The 25,803-nt window shown below is 43.9% G+C and overlaps 2 protein-coding genes across 4 annotated transcripts; both read left to right on the top strand.

The window, feature by feature from the left end:
- Positions 1 to 1,931: 1,931 nt before the first annotated feature.
- On the top strand, positions 1,932 to 6,950 carry mtcl3 (MTCL family member 3). The gene is made up of 10 exons (XM_008276976.1): positions 1,932 to 2,687; positions 2,910 to 3,134; positions 3,236 to 3,394; positions 4,155 to 4,226; positions 4,565 to 4,884; positions 5,116 to 5,275; positions 5,664 to 5,733; positions 5,947 to 6,493; positions 6,577 to 6,706; positions 6,840 to 6,950. The coding sequence occupies exons 1-10, from the start codon at positions 1,932 to 1,934 to the stop codon at positions 6,948 to 6,950; spliced, it is 2,550 nt and encodes an 849-aa protein (XP_008275198.1).
- A 2,838-nt stretch (positions 6,951 to 9,788) lies between these two features.
- mtcl3a (MTCL family member 3a) lies at positions 9,789 to 24,143 on the top strand. 3 transcript variants are annotated; one of them, XM_008276973.1, is made up of 8 exons: positions 9,789 to 10,791; positions 11,173 to 11,340; positions 15,995 to 16,297; positions 18,741 to 19,292; positions 19,573 to 19,652; positions 19,859 to 21,683; positions 22,571 to 22,606; positions 22,689 to 22,780. In XM_008276973.1, exons 1-7 carry the CDS (start codon positions 10,366 to 10,368, stop codon positions 22,598 to 22,600), a joined length of 3,384 nt encoding a protein of 1,127 aa, XP_008275195.1. In that variant the 5' UTR covers positions 9,789 to 10,365; the 3' UTR covers positions 22,601 to 22,606; positions 22,689 to 22,780. The 3 variants fall into 3 exon arrangements, with proteins under 3 accessions (XP_008275195.1, XP_008275194.1, XP_008275197.1); XM_008276972.1 differs by lacking the exon at positions 22,571 to 22,606 and having other exon boundaries at positions 22,689 to 24,143; XM_008276975.1 differs by lacking the exons at positions 9,789 to 10,791; positions 22,571 to 22,606 and having other exon boundaries at positions 11,044 to 11,340; positions 22,689 to 24,143.
- Positions 24,144 to 25,803: the final 1,660 nt, after the last annotated feature.

Genomic DNA, 25,803 nt, shown 5'->3' with positions numbered 1-25,803 from the left:
GATTTTTACTAAAATGTTTCACTGATGACTGATACCGGCTCCTAATCTCAGTCATCGACCTTCTTGGGTATTAATAACAGGCATGGATATCAGCCAGGAAAAAATCTCAGGAGTCACTCCTGTAAAAAACAGATAATTGTGCTTCCTGCCATTGTAGCAGCATGTAGCTGTAGTGAATTTATCATGTAGATACCAACCCTTGTCATAGTCTGGGTTTGACTGCACTATTTACTTTCTTATATACATTCCTCGGCTTAGGAGTGTCCTATCTTCTTGAGAAGCTCAGACTATAATGTTTGAAGGACAAATCCTGCAGTAACTTGTATTGTCTTGCTTGGTCAGACCTCTGAACACAATCCAGGTGTATGAGCTCTGCCTTTTCAGCTGGAACATTCTCCTCTTCATTACACTTTAATCAAATAAAAAAGACAAATAATGTTGCACCTTGATTGTTTTTTTTTAAAAGCTCATCCAGATTTCCACAACACTGGCATGCACTTAAATCCTTAATAAATCTGCTGCACTTGCTCTCGTGCAGTAGCAGCTGTTGAATTATGTCCACTGAAGTGTCAATTTTGTCTGGAATTAAACAAAAAAAATGCTGAAATGAAAGTTTTAGGATATTTATTCAGTGATGGACAATTGGAGTCCGTGTATTCAAGGTGAATGAATGAATACAAGGTGAGTTTGGAGCTGCGTCCAGCCTCTGCTCAGAGAGAGAGAGAGAGGCAGCAGGACAGACTGAGCATCCTGTCCTCTTCCAATGAGAGCAGCCTGCTGCGTGCAGCTTCATCTCCTCCCAGCGATGATGTAATGTCATGAATATTGAAACAGGTTGCTCGGTGGTTGGGAGGCGCTCGACTCAGCATCTCTTCTGCCTCCCCATCACCACTACCCTTCAGCTTCCGACAAAACACCCAGAAAAGGTAAGAAATGGATTTGGAGTTGATGATTTCCACGTTGTTGTGTCTTTTTCTTTGAGCACTCGTGCGCCTCGTGGATGAATGTGACAGGCAGTAACCTGTAATGAAGGGCAAATGTGTGTCTGTGGTCCACATTCTGTTCTGTGCTTGTCAGGCCTCCAAGGTGGGCTGATTTACTGTTGCTGCTCCCAGTTGTTTTTATGGAGGAGACACTTGGAGCGATGCGCTAAGTTGAGCTGTTTTTTCTTTTCTTGTTTGGACTAATTCTTCAATTCATCAGCGCTGATTGAGAGACTGTGTGACAGGAAGTCGATTCTTGGTGCTTTTTGAAGCAAAAAAAAAAAAAAAAGAGGCAAAACTGTGCCAAACAGTGGAATATTTTTTATTTTTTTAATAGGTTAAGTGGCACTTTTGTGTCTTATTCTCCATCCATCTGAGTAATAAGTCATCGGTGATGCTGGCTGAGGACTGAGGTGGAGGCTGACAGTGAGGCTGACAGCTCCTCTGGATCATCCTTTGTTTCTGTTGGATCACATCAGAACCGGCTTTCTGTCAGCTGAAAGAGCAGTGCTGTCCAACTGTCTGCCTGCTGCTTCTGGGTTAATGACATTACCTTGTCTTCGCCCCCTGCCCACCCTTTGGGCGCATATGACGCAAATGTAGGCTACTTGTCTAATTACCCGAGCTGCAGCTGATCTCACACACATCTGAAGCTGCATTATCACTGGTGCTCACCTACCTGCTGGCAGCTTTCCACTGTAACCTAATTAGCCTCACTGAGGGCTTCGGTGTAAAATGCATTATGGTGCTTCGATGCAAACTCAGTTCTTTAAGTCCAAGAAACAAACTATTTGATGGACCTGTAGAATACCGGCAGGGATGTGTGATTATGTCCATCTTTTGTAGCCTGTAGTTCTGAAAAGTCAGTTGGATTTTTTTTTTTTTGCAGCTGCAGGGGTATTGTTGGAGGGATGGGTGCCGCTGAGAGTGATCTGAGCCTCTGACACCATGATGAACCCATCATCTGCCGACGCGCCGCGGCAGCCAGACAATAGCAGCCGGAGGCAGCAGCAGCGATCGTCGTCTCCGGCCGGCCTGAAAGACGCCGGGTCCAAAGCTACGCAGAAGGGCAGCAACTCATCAAAGCCCATCACGTCAAAGCAAGGAGGAGCAGGAGGGGGAGGAAGAGGCAGCCGAGGTCATTCTCCCGTCTCCACCGGCAGGGAGCGGCAGGCCGGAGGCGCTCCTGCCGTCAGAGGCGCGGCTGCTGTCCAGGCTGCTGGTGCTGAAAGCCCGACGCTAAGCAGGCCCGCGTCCGCTTCCGCCGCCGCCCCCGTCCAAACCGCAGAGGACTCCCCGCGTGTCGTTGCCGATGCTTCCTCGCCCTCCAGAGCAGATCCTAACCGCGTCGTCTCCGACCAGCCCTGCGCATCCAAATCCCCCAAACTGAGGAGCAAAACCCCGAAAGGAGGCGAGGCCGCCGCGACGACGAGCAGCAGCAGCAGCAAGAAGAGCTCCAAAAGCACGGTGGGCTGCGGACCCGGTTTCTGGAAGGAGGGATGCTTGCAGTCTGAGCTGATACAGTTTCACCTGAATAAGAGCCTGGGGAAGAAAGGGACAAAGATGCAGACGAAATCAGCATCTCCACCGGCCTCAGAGCCGGAGCTGTCCCCGGAGCCCGACACCCCACAGCTGGCTCCACAGCCGGACCAGAAGCTGCAGGACGAGATCGAGAGGCTGGAGGACGAAAATGACGATCTGAAGGTAAACTGACGATATGGTCCAAGATTTGACAAATTAGATCTCTTTTGCATGAAGCGATATGAGATGTGATTGTGGCACCTGTTGTAGGCCTGCATGCATGCAGGCTGCATGGTAAACATAGCCACTGTAATGCTACTGAAAGGTATATTTGAAAGGGTCTGACCTTCTTATTTGAGGATAGATGCTAAATTTGATGATTTTGTGACGCATTTATTTTGTTAGACTGAAATCGAGGAGATGCGGGCAGAGATGGATGAGATGCGGGACACCTTCTATGAAGAAGACGCCTGCCAGCTACAGGACATGCGCAGAGAGCTGGAGAGAGCCAACAAGAACTGTCGGATCCTCCAGTATCGCCTAAAGAAGGCCGAAAGAAAGAGGCTTAGGATCACAGAAAGTGGCCAAGTGGATGGAGAGCTGCTCAGAAGTCTGGAACAAGACCTGAAGGTGAGTCTGTGGAGGCCTGATCATCATCTTTGTACATATTCATGAACAATAGCTGTGCCTGTAAATCCTGTCTTTCCTTCTGTTTGTGTCCCTTCCTCCAGGTGGCTAAGGATGTGTCCGTGCGTCTGCACCATGAGCTGGAGAATGTGGAGGAGAAGAGAACAAAGACGGAGGAGGAGAATGAGAAGCTGAGGCAGCAGCTGATAGAGGTGGAGGTCACCAAACAGGCCCTGCAAAATGAACTGGAGAAAGCCAAAGAGGTGAGGGACTGAGAAGAGTTTGTCTTTATTTGTTCTCGTTCTGCAGTGCTAATTGTTGTCTGGGCACTACCAAGGTTATGCTGAAGATGTGAGATGGTAAGTATCACTATCACTGGTGAAAGTTGAGGGAGGGGGTGAACAGAGCAGTGTTTACAAGGCAGTATGTGCCAGTGTCTGACATGTACACATGTAAAGGCGTGCGACAGACAAAATGTAGAAACACAGTTCTATACAGGACTTTCTAAACTGTGCTTCTGAAAAGAACAGTTAAATAAAGTCATTATGACTGACTAAAATGCCATTTTACTGCATGTAATTTTCTACCTATGTAGTGAAAAGTTAACTATATGTGGGCTTAAATTTGAAAGAATTTGCAAAACGACAAAAACAAACCTAAAACCTCAGGTACGTCTGGTTAAGCACAATGCCAGCCTACTAATTTCCTCCCAATGCCCAGCAGTAACATAGCAGTCTTAATAATATTAATGATTCATGAGATACACATTTGAACACAGACATTTTTTTTGTGCTTGTTTTTTTTTTTTTACTTCAAGGCTCTAAAAAAACACTTGCACTGAGAGCAGCGTGGTTTGAATTTGAATATTTTTACCAGAAATGTTCTTGAGGGGGAGCTTAAGCGGTCCTGTTTTTCCATTAGCAAGCCTTCGGTGTTCCATAAATCTGGATGATATCACTGCCTTCAGTAAGAAAACAGTGAGCTGATGATGATGATGATGATGTAACCACTGTTTCCCTGCAGCTCTCACTAAAAAGAAAAGGAAGCAAGGATGGGCAGAAGGCTGAGAGAAAGGCTCCGCAGACACCGATCGAGGTGAGTCAGCATTTGCATTATTAGATTATAAAGGTATAAACCTGAGGATGTGTTTCATAATGTGGTTATTTTCCAAAGCAATTTCCAAATGAAAACAAAATGTAATATGCAGAGCTGGGCATCAGTAAGTTGTGATTTGTAGTGAGCAAAAGCAACATGGAAAAACATGGTCATCATCCTACTATAATGTGTGTTTAGGCAATGAAACGGTGCAGGAATGCAGATTTTTAAGCACACTACTCAATTCATTACAACTTGCTCGAGAAAAGCTACATTGCTAGTGCTTATTCTTACATTTCTGTCTGTAATCCATTTAAAACTGTTTGCTCTCTTCAAAGGAAGAAAACGAGGATCTGAAATGCCAGCTAGCCTTCATCAAGGAGGAGGCCATCTTGATGAGGAAAAAGATGGCAAAGATTGACAAAGAGAAGGATCGGCTAGAGCAGGAGCTGCTGAAGTACCGATCCTTCTACGGGGACGTGGACAGTCCTCTGCCTAAAGGTGAGGCTGGAGGGCCTCCCACCACCCGCGAATCCGAGCTGAAGCTCCGTTTGCGTCTCGTGGAGGAGGAGGCGAACATTTTAGGGAGGAAGATCGTGGAGCTGGAGGTGGAGAACAGAGGACTGAAGGCTGAGCTGGACGACATGAGGGAGGACAGGTGATCTGCACTCATTCATGAAACTGGATTCAACCAGGAGATTGCTGATTGAAATGCAGTGATAGCTAATATAGAAAGAAAAACATTATTTTCTCGCATTGGGGAGAATCAAGTCTGCAATTTTGTTAATTATTTTCACGGTTGAGTTGGTGAAACCTATGTTTTTGCAAAAATATACTAAGAAAAAGCTTAATCTGATAGCTAACAGTGCTTCTCTCCACTTTCTTCTAGTCTGGCGGCAGCCGGAGTGGACGGCTCCAGCAGTGGAGGTCAGCAGAGCAGAGAGCAGGGAGAGGCCCTGTCAGAGCTGAGGCAGCAGCTTCAGCTGGTGGAAGATGAGGCAGAACTTCTCCGCAGAAATCTAGCAGATATAGAAGAAGAGAACAAAAAGGTACATGGTGTGGTCTGTCCTATGAAAATTCTGCTAAAAGCGCTACGAATTCTTTCAATTGGTTTCCTGCATCAGTCTTTGAGTCAGGAACTAAGTGGAAGTAACCGCCTGAAAACCATAGACGGGATAAAAGGCTGCGTTTAGTTTTTCTGTCTGGCTCAGTCCACCATATTCAGTACTGTAAAGCTTTGAACAACTTTTCTTAAAATGAATTTGATGATTCACTCTGCTACACACTGCTACTGTATGTAAAATGCTAAATGTCTCCTGTTTCTTGTCTGTTGCTAATATTTTTATCATCAGTCACTTTGAGACTTTGTATAAAAGCTTTCTGCTATTTGAAACTGATGATATCAAACATGGGAATAACAATCAGTTTCATCGTTAGGTGACAAATGAGCTCAATAAACTTAAATACAAGGCTGGATCCCATGAACCTGGATCAAGACATGGAGGAGGTTTGTCTGAATAAATTTTTTTTCCAACAGTAAACTGTGTTTTTGCAGGAAATAAATCAGCGTCACTGCAAAGAATAAGATATAGCTTCTCTTTCAGTGTAATAAATCTGTGCCAGGTGAAAAATATGCTACATTAAACCTCTAGGAGCTGTGCATTAAGGTCTAATTTGCAGAAGTGTTCCACTTTTCATTGTTGCCTTGTTTCAACCCCAGGAGGAGCTGACCCTGCTAAAGTAGAGGCCCTCCAGGAGGAGCTGAAAGCAGCACGACTGCAGATCAATGAGCTGAGCGGCAAAGTTATGCAGCTCCAGTACGAGAACCGTGTGTTGCTCTCCAACATGCAGCGCTACGACCTGGCCTCCCACCTGGGCATCCGCGGCAGCCCTCGAGACAGCGACGCCGAAAGCGACGGAGGACGGGACGACGACACCCCCTCGGCCTCGGCCTCCTCCCCTCGCCTCCTCCCTCCGCACCGCAAGCGAGAGGGCCCCATCGGGGGGGAGAGTGACTCGGACGAGGTGAGGAACATCCGCTGCCTCACCCCGACGCGTTCCCTTTACTCACCTGTAGACAGTCGTTTTTTATCCAGAAGCCTGAAGGACCGGCAACAGATGATAGACATCCGCATCGAGGCGGAGAGGCTGGGTCGGACCATCGATAGGCTCATCGCTGACACCAGCACTATCATCGCTGAGGCCCGAGTGTACGTCACCAACGGGGAGCTGTTTGCTCGGCTGGATGAGGATGAGGAGGGTGGCAGGTAAAAAAACACATCTTACAGCTCTGTGTGGTCACCGCCCTGTTTCCGTCTAGTGCACACCACATTCTCCGTCTGCTCCACAGGATCAGAGAACATGAGCTCCTGTATCGCATCAACGCCCAGATGAAGGCCTTCAGAAAGGAGCTGCAGAGCTTCATAGACCGGCTGGATGTCCCCAAGCAGGAGGATAAACAGGCCGAGGAGCCGCTGTCTGTAAGCTGATGCAAACACGTGACTTGCTCTAGTCTTTGTGCTGTCTGATATGGGCTTTTCTTGTTCTAACCGCTTGTCATTCTGCTCTTCACTCCCTCGCCTCCCCATTTTCATTTCACTGTCATCCATCAAGATGTTCCAGCCCATTATTTTGCTGATCCTCATCCTTGTTCTGTTTTCCTCACTCTCTTATGCCACCATTTTTAAATTGGTATTTCTTTTCACCCTGTTTTTTGTTCTGTAAAGCACATATTCACTATTACGTTATGCACATCTTCATTGTTCCTTTTTTTATTTTCTTTGTTTAACTTTTTCATTCATTTCCATTCTGTTATGCTGAACACATCGTCACATAAGGTCACTCAAGGTACAGGATATTATCACTTTCCAAGTATGACCCAAGCCACTCAACTACTCAGATGCTTTCAACATTTACTGGAGACCACACAGCTTGGAGCGACGGTGGAGTGTTAGGTGAGTGTGTCATTAAATTCTCTTACTGTGAGTCATTTTTTTCAAAACAATCTTGAGTTCCAGTTTTAAAAATGTTCTCCAAGGCTCTATACATCCGTAATACTCCCACACAGGTGTTTTCACTTTATGCCTAATTTGACTTCCTCTCAGGACTGCGTGGGCACACACTGACTGTGCTTGATTGACAGATGCCTCACTTATTTGTTAATCAGGGTGGGACAGCATTCAGCCTCATTAGTGCATAGAAACCGGTGACCTAATGCCTGCGTAGCTCAATTTAGTTTCAACCTGAGCAGAGGTCTAATCAGCCACTGTATCTGGAAAGATCTGTGTGGTTGTGCAAGAGCTTTAATTAGATTCAAAAATGCAGAGGGGAAAACTTTAGCTTGCTGTTAAGCGATAAAAATCTGTTTTCTAAACCGTGAAGAGCTGAAAAGCATCTTGTCTGTAGCCTTCAGGGTCACTGTTTTCTCTTCAGTTGAGGAATTGAAAATGGGTTGTAAGATTTTCTTTATTTTTGATGTGTATGTATGACTTTTGCATGTCAGTGCAGGAAGACATAGTCATTACGGAAATTTGTGTTTTGATCAGTGACGGAGGCAGACAGTCATTAAATGTGTAGCCAGGCTGAGATCATTACTTATACTGGGGTAGCAGAGAAATGATGCCATTTTTTTGTGTGGCACATTGCAATAGACCAAAAACTCTTTCATTTTGGTCACTTTTGATTATTATTTTTTTAATCATTCACCTATTGCGTGAATCTTTGTGTGTGTGTGTGTATGCTACTGTCAACTGAAAATACAAAAAGAAAAACACCCCAACATCTAAAACTGTTTTTCCATCTCATGCTTTTTTTTTTTTTTTAAATAGTTGATTTTACAAATTAAATTACATTAGCATCAGAACATAACTCCAACTCTATGAATATGTGTCGCCCTCAAAGAAGCTTTACTATCTATTATGTGGGGTAGCCAGAATTTAAGGTTAGTTCATGCTTTCTGCGTTCACGTCTGCACAGTTACACATGATGTGAATTTCATAATCTATCCGAGTCCGTAGTGGTCCACACAGACCCAAAAGTTGCAACTGCAAATGTGCTGACTGCACAGGAAAACAAATGATGCTTCAAACAAATGTTTGCTATAAGTAGAGACTACACAAGGAGATTCTTCGTCATCTGCACCTTTTATAATTCATCATCAAAAGTGTTGTAATTGAAGTAGAGGCTGCAGGACTTTGGAAGTGCTTTGATTTGTATGTGCTTTCCATCAGTTTTGTCAAAACACAGTAGGAAGTTCTGATTTCTCCAGAAATCCTGTGCTATGGTCAGATCCTGTGAAAAGTGCAAAGCCACAGCTGGCCTTTCAGCAACATCAATGGGACCTCTGTTTGTTTCTCTGTTTGATATACGGTTTGCAGCAGGACCAGAACAGTGTGAACATCCACTGTCCGCATTCAAAGTCTTCATCAGACATGGCAATCATACTCTGAGTAGGCCTTGGCCACCCCTTGGCTCTGCCCCCTGCTCATAACAGCACAGGACACCCAAGCACACTCCCACAATAACATTGACACTCAGACTGTCTGACATTGAAACAAATGGGCTCACGTCTTGCAAGTTCTTCTTAGGCAACTGTTCTGAGTCATGACACAGTGTCAACATAATCTGCAACAAATTATCTGGAGGGCTGTGGGGAGTATTATAGGGGGCATTGGCAGAATTGTGCTAAAGCGCCCTTGGGTGGGTCTGAAAAGTAGAGCCAAAAATAAGTGAAGGAGGATCTGTTTAACCAGCGGACCTGACCACCAGGACGGAGGCGGTACCGGTCCACTGCTTTCAACCCACCGGTGGGATGTTTTACGTCAAATATTAGGGCCAGCTGTGCAGGCAGGGAGGAGGAGGAGGAGAAAGGGGGAGTTTATTCCAGTTAATGAAAGCATCATTTCAGCTGTAGGCTCTCCAGTTGTTTTTAACTAAGCCACTGCATTCCAGTACAGACAGCGTTTCAGCTACTTCACTGGCTACAATGTGGGCTGCTTTTGAATGAGGACATTCATTGCAACGTCCAGCATCGAGGTAAGACTGCAGCAGCCAGGCGCGTTACTGTTACTTAGCATTACTACTTAACAGTTACTCTTTTCAGGCCCTGATACAGACGAGCTACTGTAGATCCATCTCTCAAATAAAATCCCACCCCTCGTCGCTTTCCTCGTGATAGTCATCCCCCTCTCATGCTAAGACAGCAGATGGCAGAAGGATGTGCGTAAAGCTACCGCGGCTCCAAATGGCAAAATAAAGGAGGTGGCCGAACCAGCTTTGTTTACAGGGGAGGTAAGACACCCAGGAGTTGTTTTGCACGAGTAGTAGGACGTTTAGTGTAACTTTTTGTGCTGTCGGAGTCGAGAGAAGTAGTTTGTTGCGTCTAAAATGGTAAACTTTAGCGTTGTTTTTGCGCTCCGGCGGAATTGATTCGTTGCCATGGGGACAGCGCAAGGTGGCACATCCAGCGCCGCGGGCTAATTAGAGCGTCCCGGTGTTGATTAACGGCCGCTGCCTCCTCCAGGCGCCGTTCAGCTATCTGGCTTCGGGAAAATAACGTCCTGGTTACAGGGGAGGTGTAAAAATACTCTCCGCTGCTCTTACATCAGTGCTCGACGGGATATTTTTGGGAGCTTCTCCCATTCGCCTCGGAGCGGTTACTGGGTGTCTGTCACATCCAAGCTCTGGATTGTCGCCTCAGTGCAGCGCAGAGACACGCAGCGTCCTGAGGGCTCTGCATGTAAACATGTACAAGCAGCAGTGAGGAGAGATTTGAAAGACACATAGGACGCACCGTGGGGACTCTGGCACCAGAATGACGGCTTGACCGAGTCTCCGTTTGGACATGGAGGGGACCAAAGCGTCCAGTCCGGTTCGCACAGCGGTGACTGCTGCCCTTGGTGCTGCTGTGTGGCCGGCGGGGGACCTGGCTGGGTTTGGATAACTGGCGCTTTTATTATGCCGCTGGTCACCACAACAGTTTGAGTTGATGGGAAACTATGTTAAACTGTATCAGAGATTATTCCAGTGTTCGCTTTACAGAGCAGACATGGATACTTACAAAATAGCTTGGTGATCAGCTTCTACTAATTAGTCCAGTTAAGTTTCTGTTTTAAGTTTTATGTTTTAATGCACTTGGGAAATGTGGAGTGCGTTTATGAACGGCTCGGGGCTGCACGCTGGGGGCGGTGCCGGTGGGGGATACGTGCCGTCTCAGGGATGGGAGTTTGTGCCGTGCACCAGGATGGAGAGGGCAGATAGAGGAAGGGGCAAAAGCCGCAGCCCGCTGAGGAGGATCTCCTCTCCACCCACCGTCTTCAGTCAGACCTACGAGCCCCAGTTCGGTGCTTCCCCGGGTGGAGGAGAGGGTGGAGCAGGGACGCAGCTTGAGATCCTCAGGGGACAAATGTGGCCCGGACCCGAACCCCAGCAGCAGCAGCACCAGCAGCAAACACAGCACATTCGGCTAAAAAAGAAGTTTGAAGATTTGAAAAAGCGACACGTACAGGACAAGGAGGAATGGATGCGAGAGAAGGAGTCATTGTTGAGAGAAGTGGCTGACATACAAGTAATTGGGGATATTTACCTCCCCTGTGAAAGCTGAGTGTGTTTTTGTGTGCGCATTTCCTGCGTCAGGACGCATGGGAAGTTACTGATTGCCTGTGGTAGATTAGTCACAGTGGGTTTGTCTTATTTTGTGGTATCATCTTTATTTTTCCTAGAATATTCTTACTAGATTCAAATTCAAAATCTAATTTATAATCAACCCTAGTGAGGATTAAGCGGTGTATAGATAGATGGATAATTTATAATCAAGCATTGATTTCCTTCATAGGCCCTCAGTGTGATTGTGATGAGAGGTGTGATACTGTCACTGCATTTGGGTGAGCAGGCAGTTCATCTGGCATGTTTGATTGACAAGATTGCTGCCAACTGTGTTTCCATGCAGGGAGGGGAGAACAGGAGGATTCTGTTGGACCTGAAGACGGTTTTGGACGAAGTGCAGGCGGAGGTGAAGAGAGAGGAGGAGAAGAGGAGCGAGCTCCAGCTGCAGTATACCAGAGACAGATGTGCCTGGGAGCTGGAGAAAGCTGAGCTCAAATGCAGGATTGCGCAGGTAGGTGATGGATGATGATGCTGTATGGGTGGGATTTTAGAGTCTTTCACTGTACACAAAAAGCAGTACGTCAAATGTGGAGTTTTAGACAGTTTTGTGTTTGTGTTGTGTTGAAGTGTGTGTGCTGACACATCCGCAAGTATGAAGATAGTTATCCAAAATCCAAAAAGTTATCTTGTTAAACAGCAATCGTTAACAACTGCACTGCACATACAGTGAAGAATGTTTGATTTCAGCTACTATCAATGTTGTTCCTTGTGTGTATTATGTTTGTGCATTTTCCTGTGTCTGTGCATGTCTGGCATTCAGGGTGGTGTAAATTGGACTCGCCACCCATATGGCAGGGTTATAAGTCACTGTGGCATCCGTCCAGCTCGAGCCTCAGCTTAGACAAAAGATTTGCACTGAGGAGACAAACTTAGTTATCCCCGCTCAGCCAGATGACACTTGGCTTTTAACAGCTAGCTCTAAGCAGATGAGATATTAGTCTGTTTTGGCAAAAGAAAGCTGCTGTTAAATTTGCTTGAAATGGGAAGAAAATACACAGAGTTAAGTTTGCATACCAGTGCCATGCTGTGTCAGGCAATGTACCAATCACTTGAATGACCGTGCAAAGCTATTCTTCAAAGCAATGTGGCTTTTAGGGATTTAGCTTTTTTTCCCTGGTTCTATCAGAAGATGGATTTATTTGGCTCGCTTAAAGTAGAAGTCTAAACCTGACGAGACTTGTTCAGCCTTTTGTAGATTAAAAATCTGAAAACTTTTGACTCTGTTCAGATTTGGATTTCTCTCCCTGCTGACTGTCTTTTCGTGCCTCTGTGCTTTTTATATCTGTAGTTCAGACAGCGTCTTTATCATCTGAGCCTGTCTGATTCTTATCACAGACATAACACTGATTGTTAATGCATCTGCTCTCCTTTAGTCTGAAGCTAATGATTCTCTCACTGCGATAAAGTTCAGAAATTCCATAATATGGTGCTGGAAATTAACAAGCTGCTGCAGTGCTACTGGAGAGCAGTTGGACAAACCACTGGTGACACGATAAAGCAGGAATTCAGCACAGTAACATGGATTTACCAGATCACAGATCACACACACACATACACACACACACACACACACACACACACACACACACAGTTGGTTTAGTAGCTAATGCAGTTTCCTTTATGTGAGTTGAGGACACACTGTTACTCTTCAGCTCCTCTCTTTGTCCGTCTGGCCTTCTCACAGTGGGGTTGACAAAGAGCCATGCAAAAACAGACATTTACTGTTCTGCTTTGTGTTTGTGAAGCCCAGTCAGGCAGCAAGAGAATGATAATTCAGTTTATGCAGAGGATCACACAAAAACACGCACAATGTTTTTGCCAAGATGCCGGTACATGTAAAGCATTTTTATTAGAGGCAGTTACCTACCAAGGACAGGAGGGATGTCTCAGTGTCTGTCTTTTTTGTGTATTTGCAAAGCGCTCATCACAGTTTGTGTATTTGCATGTGTGTGAATATTCCAAATGTACAGTTATTCAGAATGGAAAACTGCTCACACTTGCAGACATTCCCGTGTAGTTTTCTACACTGATTGCACAAACAGACCAAATGGAAATGTGACCTGGGGTGAGGCCATGCTGAGTGGGGTTAGTTCCATTGTAAAAGTTGTTTTGTCTTGATGCCACATCCCGCCACAGTTTATAGTTTTGGGTACATGTTTACCAAGTGCTAATCTAAGGCTGCTCATAAGGTTCAAAATACAAGTCAGGTTTTCTGAAATCATTTGCAGCTGAGTAATCAAGTGACTGATTTACAGACTTAACACGTTTGCAGCCAACTTGTTTTTCACATGGGACAGTTTAGAGTAAATTTTTCCAGAACCAAATGTTGGTCTGTTTTAGTGCAAGAAAATAAGATTGTTTTGCAATTTGCATGTTGATCTTTGACTATTTGTTGAAATCCTGTTCTCTAAATCCACGCAACACACTGTATGCGATACATTTTGAAAGATTTACTTCATTTATTTATGTACGAACTGCTGCACACATCAAGCACAGACTGATTTTAACACAGACAAAACCTTAACAAGAAGGCGAGGTCAGGGGGCCAAAAAGGGCGTAACTTCATTTCACTTAGAAGTGAAATGTGAACAATTTCAACAAGGGTGAGAAACTCCTCTGTCATTTTCCACATGCTGGTTTCACTGTACCAGTGGTGGCCATTTTTAGCTCAGACGGAGTGAAAACAGAGTGTTAAAGAGCTTGAAGGTAATTGTTAGGACAGTTTGAATGCTAATGCTGATCACGATGACCAGCTGAGTCAGACAGTGAAGACGGGTTCACCTGAACTCTTGCTCTTTGGGATGTTGATTACAGTATGTACAGATTCACTAAGTAGGAATTTTCAGTGAACCAGAAAGTAAAACGGCATCTGGATATTGACACAGCAAAGAAATCCTGACCAGGAGAGAGAAACTTCTACTACTTCCAGCTCCTATATAATATAATCAGACATTTTTTAAAAAATGTATTCTGTTTTTAATTGGATCAAACAGTTCAGCTTCGTCAATACTTCATTTAAAATTTGGCTCAGCTGACACTGTGTGATGTACTGTAATCACTGCACAAGAGATTATGGGCTCTGATCCCATGCGTGTCAGTTTAGCATAAACATGGTTGCAGCTCATCAACAGTTGTTTATTTGCGTATTCTATTCTTGAGATTTTAATTACACACCTTTTCTCCACAGTAGATTATGGCTGTATGTCACTACTGTATGTTGACTCCACATTCTTTCTGGGCATTTCTACCACCAAATACCGAGAAAGCATCCAAGCTCCCAGGCAGAAGTCTTGGGCCGGATATTTTCAGGCATATTTCTCCGCATGCCACTGATTTATGAATGCTGCTGGCAGCTAGGAGACATCTCACTCTGTCTTAGCAGCCAACTCCCCCTCCTCCCTTTACCTCGGCTCCCCACCTCCCCTCGGAATGTGACATTGTACAAGGCTGTGTGTCCGCTATTTATAGTGGGTCACCCTGGTGACACAGTTACCTTTATATACCCTATGCACTGACAGTCAGGGTGGCCAGAAGAAGTTGGAAGCGGCTTCTCAAGACTGAATTTGAGGGTGCACGTCTGCATGAGTGTGTTTCCGTGAACTGGATGCCGGTAATGAGCGTTCTTGTTTACATGTTCGGTTGCTCCAGAATTTCCATTAAGAAGACATGAAATGAAAACATTTGCATTCTCAAACAATGAAAACGGTGCTTGGCTCTTCATTGTGACTCCAAGCATCTTGTTTTTGCACTTTCACTATTTGTTTACATTTGAACATTGAAATAGACTGCGGACAGCACCCATCATCATCCATCTCTAATTGTGGAGAACTTTGAGAAGAGCCACAGGCAGACAGAATGGGTTGACTTGTTTTTCTACACCATAATTTCTTGACCCGAGGCCACAGGCAGAAATAGCACCATGACCGAGGCTTGTAAGAAGGCTTTGGTTGATGTCTGTGGCTGAACACTGAAATAACACATTGAGGCATGCTCATATGCACAAAAGACACACACACACACACACACTCACAGATGCACGTGAATACATGCACAGGCGTTGTCTTGGGTCCTTTCCAGTACCAAAGCCAACATTTTTTTCCCCGTTTTTACTAGCAACAAAAATGCACATTTACCACAGAATGTACACATCTATGCACTACAACACACCCTTATTCTTAGTTTTTTAATGAGAGGATATTCTACGGATCAGGGAACTTTCTGTTAAAAGAACAATTCAGAGGGGATTTCCTGAGAGCATTTTTCTATGTTAAGATGCGACCAGTTCTTAAGTCTTTGTTGCTAGTGAATTCAGTCAGTGAATTCTGGAGTCTGTCTTAAGAACACTGTATTAATCAATGTGTAGATTTGCAGCACTTCTTCTCAGTCTCTGTAAAGTAGTGACATGCTTTCAGCTGAAGTTTTTGGCCCTGACACAGGGAAAGTCCCAGGGGAAATGCCCATGGTATTTTACTTAAAAAGGGCATTGATAGCGGGCAATCAGTTTTATCAAAATTAGAACAAAAATTTCAAATGGAGCCCAATTAAATTAGCATTTTCGTATGTCGGCATTGCTCGAAATCAGAAGCTTTAGTTGTTATCTTTGTATAGATCTGTGTTTCTCTTAAAAACGGCATCACCAGGGTATCGTTTGACTAGGCCACATCTGCTGACATATTTTGCTGTTCCTGAATCTCCCGTATCCTGCACTGTATCCTGTGTCAGTAAAGTACCATTGAAAAGAAGCTTGAACCCTGAACCCATGAACCCAGAGCGCGAGTTCTTACAGGATATTTTCACTGTTCAATCTTTTGTCTTTTCTCCCTCTTCCCTCCTATGAACCCACTCACACTTATCCCCACGGTGCTTTATTCCCCCACTTCCTCCACCTTCTCTTCCTGCCACTCCTTCATTCTCTCAATTCCACTTTTAACATATTCTCCCACCCCTGCTTTGCATGTCTCGTTATCTGGCTCTCGTCCTCCGGTTCTCCAACTGCAATCAATCCTTTATCACCGCCGTCTCTCCCACTCTCTCCCTGTCCATCTCCCTGCTCACTTCTCTCTCCCTCCTCTGTGCCCTCTGCACTCCCTGTCTGCTTCACGCAGTTGGAGGGTAGAGAAGCTACCGGGTTGGCCAGTGGAGGGGTGCAGTCAGCAGCAGGATCCGGCTCTGTGGCATCGCGGAGTCCTCGGGAGCAGACCGGCGAGACCTCGACGCTCCGCAAGGAGAGGGAAGAGCAGCGGAGGATCCTGGCTGACACACATTCAGCAGCCATGGACCTGCGCTGCCGGCTGGAGCACAATGAGCGGGACTGGTTGAGGGAGAAAGCCGAGCTGCTGGAAAGATTCAATGTGGAGAGAAGAGAGTGGGAGAGCCAGCTGAAGGATATGCAGAAGAAAATAGAGGAGGTAAGATGCTCTGAGTGTGGGGCTTCATGAGAATATGTCCACAATTTATAAAGATTTGATGATTTACTTTGCGGTTTAAGTTGGATTTAGATAAAAGAAAAGGCCAGACAGATAGCAGAGACTCTCAAAAAGATGAAATCCTCTTTCCAAGCTCTTCTACATTGTTTTTGAATCTCTGCATTTTTAATTGTCCATCATTCCGAGGATGTTTGACCTAAGTCATATATGATATATGGCTTCCTATGTGCTGAGCTGCCCGCAGTGTGTAACACCTCCCTCCTACACATCCTGCTCAGCATCAACACTGTCAAAACAACATCCAAGATCTGAGCAAGGAGTCCGAGGAGGGAGAGCAAGAGATCTGCAGCTTCTCTGATCTCTAAGACAGAAACAGTTTGAGATGGACCATGAGCTGGAGTGGTGTAGATGGGGAACCTGGCAGGCAACAGAAAGTTATTTACAAAAGATTAAAAGATAAAAATGTACTGCTCCACAGGTGGCTGTAATCAGAAATGTTTATTATGCAGTCATATTTATCATTTTGAGAATGCATTGATATTGTGCCCTTAGTACCACCTTTGTATCACATTATTGACATATTTCTGAAGAGAAAGTTAAAAAATGAAATCAACTTTAGGAAAATGTCAATTTGTTTATGTTTAGAAATATGCCTAATCATGTCAGTTAGAGAGCGAACTCATTTTGGACCAGTTTTAGTTTTTAGGATATATTTCATTTTAGGAAATTATTCTCAGGGGAAAATGAGCAATAGAAACAACTAGTAAATTAGTGTCCTATTGACTGAAAAGTAACTCAGCAATAAGATTAACTGTTGTTTTACAAGCAAAAATGCACAAATGTAGCTGCTTCCACTTTCTCAAATGTGACAATTTGCTGCTGCATAGTAATAAATCTACTTGTCTTATGTAAGTAATCGAAAAAAGCGACCATGACCTATAGGAACTTATGAGAATTTTTAAAAATGTGTTTACATCAGTCAGTCTATCTATTACCAAATTATTAAGCAGATAAACTTACATTGAAAACTCATTTTAGCTGCAGCCATAATGAGACTCGTCTTCAACAAGTTGGGTCGCAAAGAAGGAATTAGATTAAAACGAGCTGACGAGAAAAGTATAATAGGATGAGAAGGAATAGATAAGGAAGTAATTCAGAACAAATGAATATGCCTAAGAGAGAATTACAAAGGCAAAGAAAGAGACAGTTTAACACGGGTGATGACAAAGCCCAAGTCTAGCAGTGGATTAACATCTGACATGCCCAGAAGAGCAGATTAGTGTTTTTTTTTTTGTTTTGCTTTTTTATGAGTGAAGCCATATCCAAGTAGTTGGACAGAGAGGGAAAGCACTGGAACAATTTGCTATGAAAAGAACATGTGGCTCTCATTTGCCCCTTTGAGACCAGAAAATGAGAGAGGAAAGCGACAGAGGAATAAAGCAGGCTAAAAGGCAGTAGTCCCATGCAGACGTTGCATGATGGGAAGGGAGCCCAGTCAACATGAAATAGGTACTATTTTGAGATTTTCATGGTAGAAGGCCAGAGGTTATCCAATTTTATTTGAAAGAATTCCCTGAATGTTTTTTTAAATCTTCTGTGGTCTAAAAATGTTTGCTAGTTTTAGTGCTCTCTTGCCTGACTTCTCATCATCCAACTTTAGCTGGTAATCGTGCTCAAACAGTAAAATATTTCTATATAATCATATTGTGGCATTTACATTCTGCACACTGTGTGAGTCTTTTACCCATATATTTAACTTCATCTTAACCCCTCATATTAGTTACAGAAAGTACTGTCATAATATAGACTGCTACACACTAATTTGATACTGGATATGTAGTTGTGATTTAATTGTTAATAATTGGCCTATTGAAATAAATTAACCGTAGTGTTGTTTTTCCTTCGTCTTTGGAAAACAGTGGACACTTAAATCTCAACAACAATATCAACGTAATTTGGAATATTACTTCTCAGTAGTTCGTGCAATATGAGTTTCGGTATCATGTGTAGCATTTCATTTAATTTACAATATGTAATTTGCAATTATTCTTTCATTTCTCACAAATAATATTTCAGTTTCATGGACAACATTTCATTTTCATCTCATTTTTAGGTGCAATATTTCATTATCATGTGTGATATTACTTATTACCGGCATGACTTTTTACGGGTCTATTCTAACCTTATTTTAGCTTGCTTATTTTATTTCAGTACTGTATCATACTTATATCTTATTGCTTTTCTACCTTTTGAATTTCTTATTTTATGCCCATTTTGTTTTTTATGAGCAATATCTGGCACAAGAATTTCCTTCAGGATTAATAAAGTTTTATCTGATCTTATCTCTTATCTTAAACCTATTGTTGAGTGTGTGTTTTTTCTAGCTGAATACATTTTGACCTCTGCTTCTTTTTCCCATCTCTAGCTGTATTGTGAGGTGAAAACCAAGCGTGGGGGGACCGAGCGGGACGGCAGGAGGCAGGATGACGATGACGTTGTGAACAGGCTCAGCATACGTTCCACCAGCACAGGCTCCAGTCTGCTCAGTGACAGCAGTCAATCAGAACCGACCAGACATCCACCTGTGCCTGGCTTTGGTCACAACAGAGACATCAGTGGCAATGGGGGTTGTCGTAACAGAGACAGTCAGCAGTCCACCTGTTTCCAGGCGGATGGCTTCAGTGAATTTAATGTTGGTAGTCAGTTCACTCATAGTGAACATCCACAACCTGAGCTTGTTAATGAACTGAGATCCAGAGGAACTTGGCTTCAAGACTCCGTCAGTGATTGTAAGGAAGCTGTGGATACAACAGAGCTGGATGCTATTTTTCACGGAGCTCCTGGATGTGGAGTAGCACAGGAATACACCTCTAAAGGAAATGAAACAAGCGTCCACGCTAATCCTCAAGAAAGTCCTGTCTGGGCAGGACTGAGTTACGGCAGTGACAAGAAGAAGAACACCACTGCTCTCAATGCTGTGAGTGAGTTTAACTATTTTTATGTGCTCTTAACACTATGCAGTATGCAGCATATTTGCGATCTCTCACCTTTACTTTTCTGTGTTGCTGTCATAAATGTTTTTGATTATAAGTGTTGCTGTGTTCATGTTTTAGCCATCACTAGGCTTAAGGATACAGTTCTCTTTATTTGGCTCACCACAGAGTTAAAGCTTTAAGTTTCATTTGCACAATACTTAATTAATACACAGTATTCAAATTGTCTATTTCTTTCTTTTTCCTCCTTGTCTCTGATCGCAGGCTCTGAAGGAGATAGCTCGTGTAAGTGAAGAGCTTTGTAGCTACCAGGATGAGATCAGAAAGAAGAGTGGAGATAAGAGGTAAATCCCCCTTGCTATGTTCACTTCCTGGTACCAACATGGAATTACTATAATCGCTACATGCTGAGGCTTACCATGTGCATACTTTCAGTGCCATGTTTGTTTCAGGGCTGTGACTGAATCATAAATTACATTTTAACATGTCTCAAGTGATTGAGATTTTATTAAACGAGATAGGGGTAAAAGTACTCTTTAATTCCTTTCAGGAATCGATCAGAATCCCTGTGCCTACCTGGGGATAGTGAGATTCTCTTTGGCCAAGATAAAACCTGCCCAGAGGTAGATGAAGCTCCTTGTGACCTCAGCCAGATCTACGATGACCTTCGGGCCTTGGAGAGAGAAAACTGGATCACCTTGTCACCAGATAACACCTGGCAGGCCAACAGAGGGCCAAGGGAGAGCAGGACAGCAAGCACTGCTGATCCAGATAGCTACAGAGGCGCACAGACAAGCCCTGGAGTACACTCTGAAACGGATACAGCAGCCCCACCCATCCCTCCCCGCACCTCCTCCTGGAATCTGAGCTCTCATCAAGAAACAGAACTCCACATCCCAGAATCCCCCATGGCGACTGTGAGGAAGTGCCACAGCCCCTGTGTTCTGGTGGACAGAAAGTGCAGCAGCCCATCCATTGTCAGGAAGTTTGAAGCTATGCTGCAAGAAAACGAAGGCAAAGTTTTCATAGATGGAGTGATGGCATCATGCTCTGTACCTGCTAACTCTAACTGTAATACAGGCTGCTGCCACAGTCGCTGGTCCTGTGATGCAAGCAAGTTCACTAACAGTAAGTTATCTACATATGGGACTGTCCAGAAAAGCTTCTCTGAAGTCAACATACTGAGTGCTGCGAAAGACTTGCGCTCAGATTACAGACCTGGCGTGAACTTAAAAAGCCCTGAGCTACAAATACCTTCAATTGTCAGAGACTTACCTGTTGATTTGCTGTTGTCCTCTCTGGAAATAACACCTGTCAGCCCTAAACTCCAGGGCTCCAAGAGAAACATAATGCTGGAACAAAAAACAGCAGAGTTCAACAGAACTTTGTTTCAGGCTGAGATGGGCCGTGGCGTAGAGGAGCAAAACACTTTTACTGTAACAGACACCAGCTCTGTGGGTTGCCAACCAATCCTGACAGCATCAGATGAAGGTTTTTCTCCCAAAGACATTAAATTTCAGCAACATTGTACTGATGTCAGCACTAACATCATGGATTCACATCCTGAGGTGACATTACCACTCTCCATCTCAGAACCCATAACACAGAACAGTGAGGTCCAGTTGAGGCGAATGAGATGTGCTCCTGAAGCCCAAGACGTCAGGATAAAGCAAGGACCCCCTCCTGTCTTTTCACCTGACCAGCCGCAGGCTGAACTCAGGGAGACCTCTCAGAATGCTGTACTCCATTGTGAGGTCAAACACAAAGTTCGAACAGCAAGCAGTCCTTCCAGAAAAACACAACCCAAAGCAGCCACAGAGGCTTTTTTTTCTGAGTCTGTCTTGCCTGCAAATACCCAGCCAGGTCAGCCTGCTGATGATTCCAGCTCTAAGAAAGAGGATCCCCATGGAGCAAAGCCTCAGACAGCCAGAGCTGATGTCTCACTCCAACAGTTGTCTGCTGAGAACAAACAAAGACAGATGACACAGCCAAGACATGTGTCTGACTCCTCCAGACCTGGACCTCGAATGATGAATGACCATCCCTGGAAGCCCCTCACTCTTGCTGCATACCCACGTCCTGAGGGATCCAGGTCCAACTATGGGGCAGTGGAAAGGATCCTAAAAAATTACGAGAGTGCAGCTCGAGCACAACAGAGCCACAGCCAACTGAACGAGGTGGCTTCAAGCCCTAACTTCAATGTTAGGCAGGAGGAGAATGTCACAGAACTGGACATGCTGGACATGGAGCCTCTGCCTTTACCTGCTACTCTGAGACACACACAGATGTCACACACTGCACAGACACACACCACACATGCACAGCTCAGCAGCCACAGTGGCATGGGTGTGAAAGAGATACAGCTTATAGTGCAGGTGGGTACAGCCTGATACACGTACACACACTTACTACATATATGCAAATGTCTTACCACCCAGCACTGTGCAGATGGTTCCATTTGGTTGGAATGAAGTATGCAAGTGTACATTTGGTTTTGGCTAAAATATAATTAAATCAAACTATACTTTGAAGGCCAGATATGCCGGTGAACCTGGATGAACTTGTACATTTCATTCTGTTCCATTCCATTCTAAAAACACTAAGTGATTGCCCTTGACTGAGGACAGCTCCGGTGGGAATGTTGTTTATTTCTGGTATGTGCTAAGAGACAGAAGCAGGCCAAAGCCTCCATTATAATCTGGGCATCTGGGCCAATCCATTGCTTAAAGGCTCCCAACAGGAGGAACTGGCAGTGGGGTATATAAAGTTTATACTAGGCAGGAGGTGAATCGCTCTCACCAGTTTGTCTTTCATCTCTCAGTCCTTCCACAGGGCCTCATAGTGGAAGTGTTTTTCTGGCCTTTGTGTTGTAATTACAGAAGTATCTGCAAGAAGCCAGCTGACTAAATGCCCTTGGCAGACCACAGAAAGGAGAAAGCTGAAGTGATTATGCTGCTTTAAAGTCATGCAAATGTTAAAGAAATTGTGGGCGCAATTATCAAGCCAATTTTATTTGACCTCATGAAAAGAATGTAATTAGAGGCACCACTTCAGTTTAACTTCACCCGCAGAGCACCGTCCAAGATAAAACGTTGAGATTTTGAAGTGCTCCTAAATGGTAGAACCGCAACACGTGTAAGGTATTAAGAGTTCAACTTCCCTCTTGACCAAAATCAATGGGATCTGCTTGTGTGACCTTTTCACATGAGTTTGCTGACTTTTTTAGTGTTCCTGTTTGAAATATGCCTGTTGTGTTCCCCAGGGTCAAGAAGACAACAGATGGAACACGTGACAAAATGTAAAGTATCTGAGTGTGTGAATTAGATTGTAGACAGAGCGGTGTGATAATCCTAAATGTTAATTCATTTATTTCTCCACAGGAACATGACGAGCCTTCTGTCTCTTCCTCCTCCGTCCAGAAGAACTTTTCGAGGCCTGCTCGTCCAGCCAACCGTCGCCTCCCCTCCCGCTGGGCCAGCCGCTCCCCGACTTCGTCCACCTCCTCCTCTCCTTCCTCCACCCCTGTGGGGCCTCCAGCCTTCCCCCTCCTGAAACACAGCTCCTCCTTTACCTACTCACACGCCTTTCACATAGAGACGGTCATCATTTGATCTCCATTACACTGTGTGTTTGAACCAACCAGAAGCCTTCAGTGACAACATCTGAACTTGGAACCTTCCTTTTTTCCCTCTTTATACTGTTGTATATACCAAATCCAGACTGCTTCTCCACTACTACAGACTCAGAAGTGCTTTAGCTGTGAGTTCAACTCACTCTTAGAATGTACGTGGCATCCCGTGGAGCCTAACTGACCAAGAAAGGCAAGTAAAGGACCTGAAACAACATCAGTTATTCAGCAGTACGCTCTGAGTAACCTGCCTGGAATCATGCATAGCATCAGAGGACAGTGAAAACATGACTTTCCAAAGAATGACCTCAGCCAGTGTGTCATTCATTCATGCCAACCATCTGAATGGATATCCTATGCTCAGGTCTGGATTCTAGCTTTGACTAGTGTAGCCTTGTATATCTACCAACAAAAGGACCCTTCACTACTCCCTCTGTCCTGTACTTACTTCAAGTCGATGCTAGTTCATGTAAAAATGATCTACAAACTTTCAGCCAAGTGAAAACCAGACTGATGTATTTACGATGTACTTTATTTTGTATTTTGCGTGCAACATATTTGTGTGCTTTTTGCACAAAGTGTGATGTTACATACTCAAGATGCAGCATCGCATTGTATACAGAGATAAAGACAGCGGAGCAAAGATTTCCTCGCGTTATTTTCTCAGTGTGCTGAATAAAGCAGTGTCGGTTTTCTGCCTTCTCGAATATCACCCACAGTACATGCCTGGACTGTACCTTGCCTGTGACTAAAAAATTTTTGCATTACCCTCATGTTTGGCTTTACATTTTTCATAATTAAGCAAAAACATCTACTTGACATAAAACGATAGATGTGGGTTCCTTTTTTAATAACTTTGTACCAAAGGCTGGTTTCTTACGCATTTACTTGATTTGAAAATTAAATGGATTGTTTGTAATGGCATTTCTTTTTGTCTGTCCGCCCACTGCTGTTGTTTCCCAAACAAATGATGTTAAACCTCATCCACGAGGGCCTGCTTTTTTTTTTTTTTTTTTTTGCTTAACATACTTAATGATGCTTATAAAAGAAAAGAAAAGCCTTTTTTCTACTTTTACTAATTCTGAATGGTCACATATCAGGACATTACTCAGCTGAGTAGTTCAGTTTTTTTGAGTCACAGTGATGAATCATATGATGAAGGTGATGCCTTTGTTGTTCTTTTTGTGTAATAAACATAAGGACTTAATGATTTCTCTTCTTTTTTCACATCACATTGCAAAGTAACTATATTTGACTTATCCTCGCAGGATGTGCTCTTTGTGGTTACACTTCTAAAAAATGTTCTTGGCTGCTGAAACCCATCTGTGAAAGCACCAGTGCACCATACCTAATATTTAAGGGAGTTATTATAAAGTAGTATCTCACCCTCTGAATTTCCTTGTAGACTAACCTTTTTATTTAACCTGCACGTTATTATCTTTTTCAATAATTCAGCTCACAGACTATAGCTAAGCTTTCTTCATCACTGTGCAGTTGCCATCCATCACTGCATACCTCCTCAATCAATAATTTAATAAGATCTGGAGACCAATTTAACATTGCACAGAAATATTTGTGTGACTAAATCAAGGGGAGTCGTATGTGTCCGTTCAACTCACAAAGATGAAGCGCCGAAACCAAACGACCGTCTGGCTCCTCTCGCTTCAATCTTGTTGGCTGCCATGTTAGGCGACACTGTGATCTTTTCCTCTGAATGATGATTGCATAGCTACATGACAGCAGCAGAGGAACTTTGCGTCACTGTTGCAGTCTCTGTGTCTTTGCGCTGTGTTTGTACAGTATGTTTGAATTCCTCTGTAAGTGTTTTTTGCATTCCTCTCAGATGGCTGCTATTAATTTTTGTAAATACCAACAAACATACATGAACAGACCTGTATTTCAGAATTTTGATGCACTGTCTATTAAAATAATCCATTTTGCACCTTCACACACATACATAATTATCCACCCATTCACATGCATGCTAAAGGACACACAACCATGCACACTCGTGGCCCTGAGAGAGACGGACACCTAACCCTTCACCCTGAAACCTGGCACTCTAAGGCTGACTGAAATAACAGGTGCGACAATGTTGTGGTGCCAGAAATCCTACCCTGGTGATGATATAAATATAAATATTGTCATACTCTCCTGATGCACAGCCTAGCGTTTGGCCGTCTCACCCTGTTTTCCTGTGTCAAGGTTGGGCAAGAGTGTAGATTCCCAGTGCTGGCTGGTGCTCAAGTCTGGAGGTTTCCAGATGCTGAGACCGTTATATAACCAGTGCTAACTGTCTTCATCCTACGGCTGTTTAAAATCCTAACACTGGAAAGAATTTATGAAAGAATCTGCATTATATCATGCAAGCAGAGCAACTGAAATGATTGTCACCAAGTGTGGACACAGCAGCTACTTCAAACAGCATATTGACTATTTGGCTGCAGGAAACGTAATCATGTCAATAGGTTTGCCTTTACTTGTGATGCCAACAGTTTGATATCACATGTTAACATACTGTACTTATTACAGACAATTTATAATCTAACTTAAAAGTTGAAGCAATGTAGCAACAGCTTTCCTATGAAACAGAACTGTGACTGTTTTATAGTGATATTTAAAGCCACTGAGGCCTGCAGACATGCACAGATTTTAAGCCTTGCGAGAGAGAGGAAGTTAACCAGACTGCTGCACAGTCTTGAGTAGAGTTCTCTCACTGTGCTACAAAGGAATTGTAATTAGTTAATCACAGGCCTTTTTTTGTTCTCCTACAGAAATAGATAAATCAGACAATTTGTATAGTAAAGCTTTGTTGGTCTTCAAGCTTGTTCTTATCTAATGTCCACTGCAGAGCTAGGGACGTTAGG

Source organism: Stegastes partitus, unplaced genomic scaffold, assembly GCF_000690725.1.
Source record: "Stegastes partitus isolate 25-593 unplaced genomic scaffold, Stegastes_partitus-1.0.2 Scaffold85, whole genome shotgun sequence".
Classification (NCBI taxonomy): Eukaryota; Metazoa; Chordata; class Actinopteri; family Pomacentridae; genus Stegastes; species Stegastes partitus.
This window is presented reverse-complemented; position numbering and strand designations above follow the sequence as displayed.

Excerpts from the sequence above, each read along its gene's own strand:
- mtcl3a (XM_008276972.1), top strand. The coding sequence starts at position 10,366 with ATGTGGAGTGCGTTTATGAACGGCTCGGGGCTGCACGCTGGGGGCGGT. Across the intron at positions 11,341-15,994 it reads TCAAATGCAGGATTGCGCAG|TTGGAGGGTAGAGAAGCTAC; the intron begins GTAGGTGATGGA and ends TGCTTCACGCAG. Across the intron at positions 19,293-19,572 it reads ACACCACTGCTCTCAATGCT|GCTCTGAAGGAGATAGCTCG; the intron begins GTGAGTGAGTTT and ends CTCTGATCGCAG.
- mtcl3 (XM_008276976.1), top strand. The coding sequence starts at position 1,932 with ATGATGAACCCATCATCTGCCGACGCGCCGCGGCAGCCAGACAATAGC. Across the intron at positions 6,494-6,576 it reads GAGGATGAGGAGGGTGGCAG|GATCAGAGAACATGAGCTCC; the intron begins GTAAAAAAACAC and ends TCTGCTCCACAG. Across the intron at positions 6,707-6,839 it reads AGGCCGAGGAGCCGCTGTCT|ATGTTCCAGCCCATTATTTT; the intron begins GTAAGCTGATGC and ends TCATCCATCAAG.